The sequence below is a fragment of the Meles meles genome, chromosome 18, assembly GCF_922984935.1.
Source record: "Meles meles chromosome 18, mMelMel3.1 paternal haplotype, whole genome shotgun sequence".
In the NCBI taxonomy this organism is placed as follows: Eukaryota; Metazoa; Chordata; class Mammalia; order Carnivora; family Mustelidae; genus Meles; species Meles meles.
The window spans coordinates 17,679,329-17,692,016 of NC_060083.1; the positions used below are offsets into that span (position 1 = coordinate 17,679,329).

The window sequence follows — 12,688 nt, forward strand, 5'->3', positions numbered from 1 at the left end:
TATCTTTCTAGAGAGGACGCTTGTATGTCCAGGTCTGGAGATTAGACAAAATTAAAGTTGGGTCCCTACTACGGGCTAGCACTTGAGGACTAAGTCAGGCACCTGAACTCCCACAGACTCTCAGGCAGAACGTCCATGTGTCATTGAGGCTGCTGTCTGCTGCAAATAACAAAACCTGGCTTTAAAGAGGTTTCAACAATAAGGACATTGTCTCCAGTTACGTGAAGTTCGAGGTTGGCTCATCCAGTGGCTCAGTGTGAAGGGGGTGTAAGGCCCCCTTTCTCTTTCTGCTCTGCTCTCCTTTTGTGTTGGTTTTGTCTTCAAGCTCATTCTCATTAAAGCCTGGGTGTAGCCATTCTGAGCATCAATCCAGACATGACAATGTCTACAGGCAGGGACGTGGTTCTTGTGTCCCTTTAAGTTAAAACTCAACTTCCAATCAAAGCAGACTTACCTCATATCTTATTAGTGCAGAATTGCTTCTTGAACCCATATCTAAATCCTGGCAAGGGAAATTGCTCTGTGATTGGCTCAGATCAACTAGAAAATAGCCCTGGAGCTGGGGCTGGGGATAGGCTTTCCTTAAGCATGTGCTATGGCCATTGGAAGGAAATGGGGGTGCTACCAGAAAGGAGGGAGTTGCGTGGAGGAATTGGACATCAAGTGGGCAACCACTAGTGTCTGACATAGACCAGAGGGCAAGTTTATCAAGGCTTTCATGTGCATAGGCTCTTTGTACGTGTCTCATTTAGATCTTAGGACAGCCTTGTGTCATGGAAAATCATTCTGTTTTATAGACTTTAGGAGTCTAGTAAGGCTGAGGACACAAGGCTAATAAGTGGCAGCACCAGAATCCAAACTCAGGTTGTCTCATTCAAAACCCTACTTCTTTCCATCCTCATGCTCCCTTCAGCTGTGAATACGTAACTGTCTTGATAAAATTCTTTTTTATGTTTTGCCCAGCTGGTAGCCAAGGCTACACATCTTGACCTTTTCTCAGCTTAGCTCGTCATTAAAGCTGGATCGGGGATCTACTTTATCAGCTCTTTCCAATCTCCCCTAGGGAATTTATGAGGGAGTAACATAACATGGAGAAGGGAGCTATTGTTGGTATTAAAGTGAATTGGAAGGTACCCGGCTAGCTCAGTTGAAAGAGCATCTTGATCTGTGTCATGGGTTGGCATCCCGTGTTGGGTATAGAGATCAGTTAAATAAGTCAACAAACAAACAAACTTAAAAAGTATAAAGTGAACTGGAGGTTTAGGGGAAATAAATCTGAATAAAAAACAATGGTTGGGGCATCTAGATGGCTCAGTCAGTTGAGAGTATGTCTTCAGCTCTGGGCATGATCTCAGAGTCATTGGGCTCCCTGCTCAGCAGGGACTCTGCTTCTCCCTTTCCCTCTCCTCATCTTCCCTACTCAAACAAATAAAATTTTTTGTAAAAATTGGTCAAAACAGGGGCGCCTGGGTGGCTCAGTGGATTAAGCCGCTGCCTTCGGCTCAGGTCATGATCTCAGGGTCTTGGGATCGAGCCCCGCATCGGGCTCTCTGCTCTGCGTGGAGCCTGCTTCCTCCTCTCTCTCTGCCTGCCTCTCTGCCTACTTGTGACCTCTCTCTCTGTCAAATAAATAAATAAAAATCTTTAAAAAAAAATGGTCAAAACAAGCAAAACAACAATAAAAACAATGGTCTATGAGTTCCTGAGATGTGAGCCAGGAGGAGCTAAGGGATTTAGAAATGTGCATATCCCACTAGGTTTTTGCTGTGTTCTGGCATGGAATAGTACTGGATAGTTAATACTGTCCAACGTGGTATTTTGGGGAAGGGCATTGGAGAAGGCTCTACGATGTGTGGAGTTTAAATTAGAGCTAGTTATATTATTCATCAAAAGTTACCCTCAGGGGGTGTCTGAGTGGCTCAGTGGGTTGGGCATCTGCCTTCAGCTCAGGTCATGATCCCAGGGTGCTGGGATTAATGAGTCAAGTTCCCTGCTCAGAGGGGGTCTGCTTCTCCCTATCCCTCTGCTCCTCCCCTGCCTCATGCTCCCTCTTTATCTCTCTCTCCAATAAATAAAATTTTTAAAAAAAGGTTACCCTCAAAAATGTGGGTCCCATATTTCGCACTGTGCCCTGCAAACTCCGTAACCAGTCTTGTCTCCAGGAATGAGTAGAAATCTTGTATTGGCCCTTCTATTTGGAAAATATCCTACCACTGATTTCTTAGGGAATAAATCCCTTAGAGAATAGAAAAATTGGGATTAGCATCTCGTGTCTGTTTATCTCTGTTCCATTCTAGGGGAGTCTATACAGCCTCTTTCAGAAATTCTTTATATTTTACATAATAGGTCCAGAGAAGTTAAGAGGGGGCTGGTGAAATGGAATGATGATTTGGGGTTTGGGATAAGGAAAAGAACGAGGTTCAAAATGCTTTCTGGCCAAATTACTTGGACCAGGTAATGTCTCTGTCTCATTGGTAAAATCTATGCTGCAGTGGAATTATATTTTCCTAACTGGTAAAATTATATGTCTCAGGGGAACTTAACAGGTAATTTATGTAAAGTGCCTCTCACAGAAAGTCTGGCACATAGTAGGTGCTCAATCACCATTAATTCTTTCAGCTCGTGCCAGAAGTAACAAAAGTCTGGGCACTAGCACTGACAAGCCATGCTGCTACTAATAAAAGAAATAATATGATTTATTTTTTCACTAGTGTTTGCGGAAAGGCACATGCTTCATAAATATGTATTGGAAAGTACTTAGCAAATGGGTAGAAATAATAAAAATATGTCAAAGTAAACAGCTCCTATAAATATGTCACTTGGTGGACAAATTAGTGTTTTATTACTACTAAATACTATTGCTTGCCGAAAAGGATTTTAGATTACTTGCACAATGGGTACATTATTGAGTGCCTCTGCAGAAGGGCACGCTAAAGATGAAAAATAGTGATGGCATTAATGTTAAAGGTGGAGAAAGGAGGAGTGTGGATAAATGCCGCTCTGAGACCTCCTTGCTTCAGTGATATGTACATTATTTAGCAGCATTCCCATGATTTAGCTGTAATATGGACCAGAGGACTCAGGAAAAAAAAAAAAAAAGACCCCCAGAGGATGTCATGAATCTAGACTCCAGTCATTGGGTCCGGCCAGTGGATTGAGTGTACTTCCCTTTGAAACCGAGCTCTCAGCTTGTAAACTGAGCTTACAAAAACATCTCTGGTCTCACCCCATTCTTGTTCTGGACCTATTAACTTTCTGTGACTATAATTAACACCAAGAGAAAGAAAGATCAGGTGGAGAATGCTGTGCCTTAATCACAGGTCACAAATCCATTTCAGCGATGAGAGGATAAACAATGCCCTGACATCTCAAGCGGGGTGGGGGAGAACAGGAGACAATAAATGCCTTCATCGGGGGAGTAAAGCCCTGGAGAAGCAGAGAAGACAGAATTCCATCAAGGAAAGTTACCAAAACAGCCAGGTAGGAAAAAATGAGGGGCAGGAGGCCTCTAGAAGGCCAGTCTTTCCATGAATTAATGGGGATGGAAAGACCTGGTTTTAAATTTCAGCTTGGCCTTTTTCAGACTGTGTGGCTTTGGGTAAATTAACCTTCAGATCTTCGTTAATAACACAGGAACAATAGCACTCACTTTGCTTAGTTGTGAAGATTAGAAATACTTGTAGAGTGACAGGCCACATGTATAAATGATAGTATTTTTATGTCATTTTTTTCTCATGATAGTCCTTATTTTAAATACAAATTGAAGGGGCGCCTGGGTGGTTCAGTGGGTTAAACCTCTGCCTTCGGCTCAGGTCATGATCTCAGGGTACTGGGATTGAGCCCGGCGTCGAGGCCCACATCAGGCCCTCTGCTCAGCAAGGAGCCTTCTTCCCCTCACCCCCGCCTGCCTCTCCACCTACATGTGATCTCTCTGTGTCAAATAAATAAAATCTTTTTAAAAAATAAAAAAAAAATACAAATTGCTCAGAACAGCTGTGGGAGGTTTTGACAGGAACCTAAAAGCAGAAGAAAATTAAGTGTCACTAGACATGGTCAGAATAATGATTAGAATGTATATTATTTTCACAGCTAGGTATTTTCTTCCCACACTGGCTAATGATCCCCCATACAACCCTGAGGCTTTACAGTTTACTAAGCACTTCTATATGCATTAGCTAATTTAATTCTCATACTACCCTGCTCCCTAACAACCGTTCCAATTATTTAAGAGATGAGGAAGCTAGTTAGAGCTCAGAGGCATTAAGTACCTGCTGAAAGGTACACAACTGATGAATGTCCAGAGTGGGCTCCTAAGCACAGAAGACCTTCTTCTGAGCAGTTTCCTCACCCTCCTAAGGTAAAACTAGCTAACCCTGGGGGTTGAGGCCGGGAAAGGCTAGATGATGGAGGTGCCGGGGGTGAGAGGGACAAGCATGAGTTTTGATGTCTTACACATCTGGCTTCTATTACCTCCCAGCTAAGAAACCTTGAATACGCTAGTGAACCCTAATGGGCGTGGGTTCCTTCCATTGTAATCTAGGGAACCCTCACCTGCTTATAGCATTATTGGGAGAAACAATGAGATATCCAAGTGAGGCAACTCGCAAATTCTTACAACGAAACGAGTCCAGGATGTTAAGGGACTCGCTCAAGGCCACCAAGCTGGACCACCACCTAGCTGAGCCACGGACCTGGACTCCAGCTCCTCTTGCTGAGTCCGGTGACCAAGACAACAAGGCGCCGCGGAAGCCCTGACACTAGGGAACCGACGCCTCCGCCGCGGGGCTCAAGTTGAGGGGGGGCATGCCCCACCTTCGGCAGCCTCAGCTCCGCCAGGGGGCGCGCGCGGAGGCCACGCTCTAGCCCGCCGCGCGCCTTGCCCTTCTCTATGGTGGGTCGGGCACGGCGGGAGCGGAGGCGCGCTCCCGGGAGGGGCGGGACCGCGCGTGGGGGCGGAGCCGCTCGAGGGGCGGGAGCGGCCGGGCCGGGCGCCTGGCGATGGGTGGGGGGGCCAACTTCCTGGGGCCGCCCGTGAGGATGTCGCGACTGCCCCCCGGTGCCCCTCAGCCCCGGAGACGCCGCCGCTGCGGAGCCTGGAGCCCCCCTGCCTGAGGCGGCCCGGATCCGGCCCCTCCCCTCCCAGGTGCGGACCGCCGGGCGGGCGGGCGGCCGCGGCAGGTGAGGAGGCGGCGGCGGTGGGATACGCACCCGGCCTGGGTGGGGTCCTGGAGGAGGTCGGGGTGGGAGTGCTGCTCGGCTTCGGGTCTGGCCGGGATGTAGTCCGGAGGCTTCTCCTGTATGCGGGGCGCGGCCTGGAGCTCTCCCTGCCTCGCTGGAACTCTCCGCATCCGGGGCCGCTCGCACCTGTCCCATTACAAGTACCTTCAAAGAAAGCATTTCACCTGTGGGGGCAGTAACCCGAGACAGGTGTCTTTAAGTAGCTCCAGAGAAGACCGGCAGGTTCAGCTGACTTGTGGGGGAAAGATGCCTCTCTATGGCAGAGGAAACAGAGTCAGGTACGCGGCGGCCTGGTGCCCTCTCTAAAGGACCTAGCTTGTCCCTGCTTCCTAGTGGAGGAGCCCTTGAGGCTCGTTGGAAGGAGGCGGCCGGAGTTCGGAGGCTTGGTGGAGAAGTTTGGGAATGGGCTTACCCCCACCCCTCCGCCCACTCTTCCCTCTAGGGATTTGCCCTCCGTTTATTTGGGGTGATGGGTGAGGTCGCTACTGGCTGAGACGGAGAAGGGAAGTGGGGCCTCTGTGCCGCGGGCTGCCCCTGTGACATTTGATCAGGCGTCGGGAAGTATATGGCTAGACCAGGGGAGTTGGAGCATGGCAGACATCTGTCTGCTCAGAGCTTGGTTTCGAGCTGGCGGAAGATAACAACAACAGCGTATTTTCTCCTTTTTGTTGGTCTGTCGTTTGTTCTAGTGGGAGAAAACTGCTTGTGTAATCAAGGAAGATTCTATCAAGCTCCTCCCAGTCTACCTCAGGGAAGAACTACTGTTAGGTTGGAAATAGGGCTTTACCCACAACTGTCACTTTGCACCTTGGCTAAAGGCCACAGTGACCAAATGAATAATCATCCGCAGGTGCATGTGGCCTTCTAAGAAAGCAGGAAGTTCCTTATTCATCCCTTTACAGCTGGTTTGGAGAACAGGGAAGACTTCCCGTCACTCCTGTTGCTACAGCCGTCTGGGGAAACTTGTGATTTTCCCGGTGACAGTCCAGGTTACTGAAATGTGGCCAAAGCTGTCTGTTTATTGAGCCGTTTTTCTAGGAATGGGAATAGGCAGGGGGCACGGTGCTTTGCTGTGTTCTTATACAGAGTTCCAGGGTTGGGAGCTGCAGTGTTATTTCTTTCCTGATCAGGCGATTTCAGGTTTGACAACTTTCTTTATCCTTTTTTCCTGATTGCATTCTCTTTCACATTCAAGGAAATAGATGATGGCATATTTCTTTTTTTTTTTTTTTTTTTAAAGATTTTGTTTTTATTTTTATTTGACAGAGAGAGATCACAAGTAGACAGAGAGGCAGGCAGAGAGAGAGAGAGGGAAGCAGGCTCGCTGCTGAGCAGAGAGCCCGATGCGGGACTCGATCCCAGGACTCTGAGATCATGACCTGAGCCGAAGGCAGCGGCCTAAACCACTGAGCCACCCAGGCGCCCTGGCATATTTCTTAAGTACAATTCATAAACCATAGTTTAGTTAGAGGTGTCATTTTCTAAAGTTTGGACACTGTATATAAGAATTGCAGATTGATGTGTCAGGGCTGTTTAATAACTTAATACTTGATTTTTTTTTTAATATTTTATTTATTTGACAGAAATCACAACTAGGCAGAGAGGCAGGCAGAGAGAGAGGAGGAAGCAGGCTCCCTGCGGAGCAGAGAGCCTGATGCGGGGCTCGATCCCAGGACCCTGGGATCATGACCTGAACCGAAGGCAGAGGCTTTAACCCACTGAGCCACCCAAGTGCCCCAATAACTTAATACTTGATTTTTAGAAAAAGATTTTATTTATTTACTCATCAGAGAGAGAGAGAGTGAGAACAAGCAGGGAGAGTGGCAGGCAGAGGGAGAAGCAGACTCCCTCCCGAACAAGGAGCTCAATGCGGGACTTGAGTCCAGGACCCTGGGATCATAACTTGAGCCAAAGGCAGCCACTTAACTGACTGAGCCACACAGGCGCCCCAAATAACTTAATTGTGCTCAAAGAAAATTTCCATGTAATCTAGGACACAAATGCATGTACATGCACGTGCACACACACACACACACTTTAATGTCTATATCTAGTTACAAAGATCAGCTCACTAAAAACTATCAAATTGGTCAGGTAGACAGCTGTTATTCTATTTACACTGGGATCAAGGGCTTTAAATCCTCTAAATTGACTTAATTTAACCAACTGCTAAAATAATATGCACAGAGAAAGAGCTGTTCTCGGATTAGAAACTAATTTGTTTTTAATCTTTCCAATGACCAGGCTGGTTGACATAACTTACTTGTTTACTGTGATAGCCACACCCACCTATAAGAGTATTGTGCCTAAGACTTCCTGGAAACACAGACAGAAACCTAAGGAGCGTTAGGGGGAACTGATTTCCACCTTGCTTTTTATTCTTATAACAGAACGTTAGTGCTGCTATTGTTTTAATGGTAGATTAGAGACTTTTATATCAAACGTGTACTGGCCATAGTGTTTATGTTTTGGGATGAAAGTTTTAACCTCTGCACCATGGAATCTCATCACCCCTGCGATACAGAACTAAGTCATAACTTAGAGTTTAATGAGAATACATAGTTTAAATTGCTGTTGGTGAAGTCTCAAGGGATCAGCTGCTTCATCGTTATTATTGTTTGGTAATGATTACTGGTTATTATTTTTGTTCGGTTATTGGTAGTGGTTACTTGTGTTTGGCAATTGTAAGGACAATCTGCTTTTTTAGTACCTCTTTTTTTTTGTCTTTTTTTTTAACTGAAGTGTAGTTGACACACAAGGACAGTCTTTTTATATACAAACACATGAACCCCTGTTCCTTCAGTAGGGAAATTGGTTATTTTCTTGTACTGTGACTTTATATTAACAACAGAGTTTTAAATAGGATTTTTACCAGGACGTGAAAGCCATCCCAGTTAGGGAGGAATCATAGGCCTCAGCTCTCCCAGTTTCCAGGATTTATCGGTTGCCGTGGTTAGGACAGTGGTTTTATCTAATCCTATAATGCCACTCTAAGTTTAAACCCATTATCTGCCTTTCTCTTAATTAAGATGGTCATGATGTTTCTTTGCTCTCTCTTCTACAGGTTGAGTGCTCCACATTTTTGATGCATCTGGCCTGTTAACATTCTGGATTGTAGCTAAACAGTTGGCTGAGAGAATCCGATTGCATAGTTTCAAACATTTTCCTTTTTTCAAAGCAAGCATAAAACCTTATGTTTCCTCTGGGGGAAAAGCAGCTTTTTGAATCTGATAGAAAAACCAAAGCTGGTTTTTCCAGCTTCGTACTAACTCACGAAATCTTAACCTTTCCCTTCTGGTTGTGCCAGAACAGTGGCTGGTCATCATTATTGAATGATCCACCACAGATTTTGGGAGTTTCTGAAGTCTTCTTTATTCCGTGCAGCTTTTGGCCTTTTTAGTGTGTTTAATTGCAAGGAGTTCCCAAAAGCCAGCCTTTCCTTGAAAGCTGCAGTTCACAGCTGAGTCACTACCGGGTTTTTTAAAAGTACAGATTTCCCAGCCCTACCTCCTGGAGATTTGACTGAGGAAGTAAGTGATGACCAAGAATCTACATTTTGAAAACCACTCGGGCCTCTATTTCCAAAAAGCTCCCCAAGTGATTCTGCTATGCAGCCAGGTTTGGGAGGACTGTTGCATTGCTTTGAAATTCTTTATAAATGGTTGTCCCTTTAAAAGCATCATTATGTTATCCAGGATGTTTGATTTGCTAGAATAGCCCATTTCCTAGTCATGACAGATAACAAAGAGCTTTTATAACTTTTATGTAAATTACTTTACAGAGAGGCGCGCCCCCCCCCCCCCCCACTGTATTATCTGTCAGGAGTCATGAGGGAGGATTGGTGTTGAAAGTAGCTTCCTTTATTTCCTGAGTGGACAAATGAATGATAATGTGGAAACAACTGGAGGTTGGAATTGGTAGTCGAATCTAGTTATGATCAGTGTTGGGTAGGAGGGTGCCTGCCTGGGAATTCTCTGCCTGTAGGATTTAAAAATAAAGCCAACTTGCCAGATGTTTCACTGCTTCATAGCCGAAGCGCTTATGGAGGAAAATAATGGAAGCTTAATTGTCAGCAACTTAGCGGTCCTTTGCTGAGTTCACGGAAGGAACAAAAAGTGCTGAAGTACAGAGCCATCTGAGTTCAATCAGAATGGGGCACTTGTTACGTTAGGGAATTAAACTTGGGACAAGCCTAACAGTTTAGAAATCGACGAACCTGGTTTTGGATCCCAGCTTTCCCGCTTCCTGGCCATGCTACCTCAGGCCCCCTTCCTTAATCTCTGTCAGCTTCATGTTCTTCATCGCCCAGATGAAAATAATACCTAGCAGGATTGTTAGGTGGATTAAAAGAGAGAAAAATATATTCTTTATACATTGCAGGCGACTCCATGAATGTTCGCTGCTACTTTCTGCTAGGATTTTTATTCCGAAGGCTGAAGATGTCTTTCTAAATCTGACTTTGTAGTTCTTTCAAGGAGTATCTACTCCATCAGCTCTTTCAGAGTCTATCAGAGAGTGAGGGCTGAAGTTGGAGCTGCACGATAGGGGATGAGAGAGCACTAGGACCCTCAAAAATGTTTTTAGAGGGGCGTCTGGGTGGCTCAATGGGTTAAAGCCTCTGCGTTCGGCTCAGGTCATGGTCTCAGGGTCCTGGGATCAAGCCCCGCATCCATCCGGCTGTCTGCTCAGCGGGGAGCCTGTTTCTTTCTCTCTGCCTGCCTCTCTGACTACTTGTGATCTCTATCAAATAAATAAAATCTTTTAAAAAATGTTTTTAGAATGAGTGGCGTGTAGGCATCTATCCAGAGTTACTGTCTGCAGGAATGAATTAATAACCTCTGAATTCAGCCCTGTGTATCTGTCCATCTGGGTGGTAGCCCGGGCACTCCCATCAGGCCAGGAGGCTCTAAGGGTGGCCTCGTGAAACGGCTGACATCCATTTCTTTCCTTATCTTCCTTCTTCCCTTTTGGTCTCTTGTTTCTCTTTCCCTCTCTCCTCCCTTCCCAGTCTTTCAAAGTGCCCTTCCTTTTTCGACTTGCCAATCATGTCACAATAATCACGGGCCAGGCCCCTGAAACTGCAGGCTAAAAGAGGTTGCTGGTTGCTAACACCTGTCTCCCAGCTAAATGAATAGGCCCTTTTGTGGGCAGGGTGTTTAAAAAGCTGATTAGCACAATGCTGGCTTAAAGGACCTATTAATGATACAGCATATGTAAATCAGAGAGTGATTTAAAGCCATTTGAGAGATTTATTTCTTAGACTAGATATTTATTTTTTATATTGAATTATGATGTTGGTTGAAATTTTATATCTAAACCATGAATCTGTTGATTGCCCAAACAGACTAATTTTTGTCATTTGGTTGGGGATCATTTATATTCTCAAGAAGTTCCTACCCTTAAGGGCCTTTGTATTGTTCAGCAAATGTCTAACTAGTGTGTAATACAATTAAAGTTTTGTTCACTGCGCTGCTGACATAATTAGTTTAATTTCTGCTCCTTATATATTTCTCTTGGCAGCTGGGAAATTAAAATACTAGATGCTACATAAAACTGCTTTTTTGAGGGGGTGATTTTACTGTCAGTTGAAAGGATTTAGGCCCCAGGGTACATTTTTAAAGATATCTTATTCAACCTTCCTTTAATAGTCTTCTTTCTCTCCATAGAATTAATGTATTAAGACACATAATTGGCTATTTAAGCATTCAGAAGAGACAATGTTTGGCCTTTACCCCATGATGATATTTTTTCCCTCCATCTCTTTTGAGGCAATGTGTGTAATTTTTGAAACCCGTAAGCATATTACACTTACATGAGGATGTGAACTTTTGCAAAGACTGGAGAATGGAGTGCTTTTCTCTGATAAGGTGTATTATGTAATTCCCTCCCCAAATCACTGCCCTGTTCTTTTTAGATCATAGCGTTTGCAGACCTGACGTGAGCGTGGAAAAGCTGTGATGCCTAGCAAATCCTCTGCACAATTTCTCTGTGATACGTTTCACAGAAATGACTCTAAGTCTTCAGGAACAAGAAATTGCTCTCAAGGAGACTTTACATTTAATTACTCTAATCCTCACTTCATTTCCTGCAGGATTCTTGGAGAGATTCTCACCAGGCTGCCGATTTCACGGAGTCACGGTTTATGCAGGTTTTTATCTCTTAAGGCTGCCAGTCTTTTTTTTTTTTCTTTTTTTTTTTTAATGGAAAGTGACCTTGGTCTGGTAATTTCTCCATTGTCCTCCCCTATAAAAAGATAAGCAAACCGTCTTGCTCCCTCAGCAGCCACCCATCGTGCTGCTTATGAACTCCTAAAAAAATTTTGTTGAGCAAGTGTTACTTGACTTTTAAAAGTTGGCCTTCTCCGGTGCTGTTGGTCAGGCCTCCATCTCCCAGTTTAACATGCTCAGGCCTTTTCTGGAATTACGTATCAAGCAAGGATTTCATTGTCTCTGGTTGTGGAGTGGTCAGGACTCCCTGGGACAGCCGTTTGTTTCCATCAGGCCAGTTCTAAAAGTAGGGGAAGCACACCCCCACTTGAACTACCAGAAGCCAGTCTGATTGCTGAAGACATTTTAACTGCCTTGATCCTCTTTAAAGAAATGCTGCCTAGTCATCCTGAAACTTAGAGGAAGGTAGGCCAACTGGAGGCTCTGCAGGGCTCTGAGTGGTTAAATGTAATTGGTTAGTAATCAGCACCATTGTTTATTTGCAACTGCTGGATTATGTTAAAAGACTTGCAAGGAAAAAAAAAAAGCTTTTCTTAAGTAAATGTAGAGTAGTCCTCTCCTTCCTCGTCCTCTTATGTTTTATTCTTCATTTGCTTTGGAAAATCTTTCCAGTCTCAGTCTGGATCACATGCATACAGACTTAAGGCACAGGAATCAATATATATGATCCTCAAATACATAGGAAAGTGTGTTTGTTGTCCCTCCAGGATTTTCTGTGAATCTTTCCCTTCTTCTTCTTTTTTTTTTCTTTTAACGATTAAGACATCTGCTTGAGAACCGACCCTCATCCTGTTCTGCTTCCAGCCTTTCCCTAGGTCTTGAGTCAGTGGGGCCACAATGAATTAATTATACTTCCTCTGGACCATGCTAAATTATTATTTTACATGGTGTGGAAGAAGATTCACCAGAACATACGCCTTTATTCAAAATGCTGGACAAAAGAAGCATTCTAGTTTGGAGAAAGAGAGCAGAGTGTTTTCTAGGGCTGGCTTTAGCAGGAGTGGGTCAGCTGAAGTTCAGCTGGTCGGAGCAATCTGCAGTCAGAGATGGTTCTAGGAAGAGGGAGTTGTTTTGGAACTTTTTGCAAATTAGCAGCCGTTGTTTGGGCATTTTGGATTTTTCAGAGGGGCGAAAAGGGAGAGTTAAGGGCAAAGGCTAACATTTTCTACAATGGGGAGGAATAATGCAGGTGCTTGGACTTGCCCAGTCCACAGTGGAAAATT

The 12,688-nt window shown here is 44.7% G+C and overlaps 1 protein-coding gene across 5 annotated transcripts in view; it reads left to right on the top strand.

Moving 5' to 3' along the window:
• Window positions 1–4,952: 4,952 nt before the first annotated feature.
• The window catches only part of RFFL (ring finger and FYVE like domain containing E3 ubiquitin protein ligase), a 65,622-nt gene continuing 57,886 nt past the window's right edge, over window positions 4,953–12,688 (top strand). Inside the window, exon 1 of one of the 5 annotated variants that reach the window (XM_045984261.1) lies at window positions 4,953–5,178. Coding sequence is in view for 1 of the 5 variants with exons in the window: in XM_045984258.1 (XP_045840214.1) it covers window positions 5,495–5,516 (22 nt within the window). In the remaining 4 variants the exon portion in view is untranslated. Of the gene's footprint in view, window positions 5,179–5,263; window positions 5,517–6,356; window positions 6,379–11,364; window positions 11,387–12,688 lie in introns of those variants that run through there. The other 4 variants (XM_045984262.1, XM_045984258.1, XM_045984259.1 and 1 more) reach the window with 4 other exon arrangements.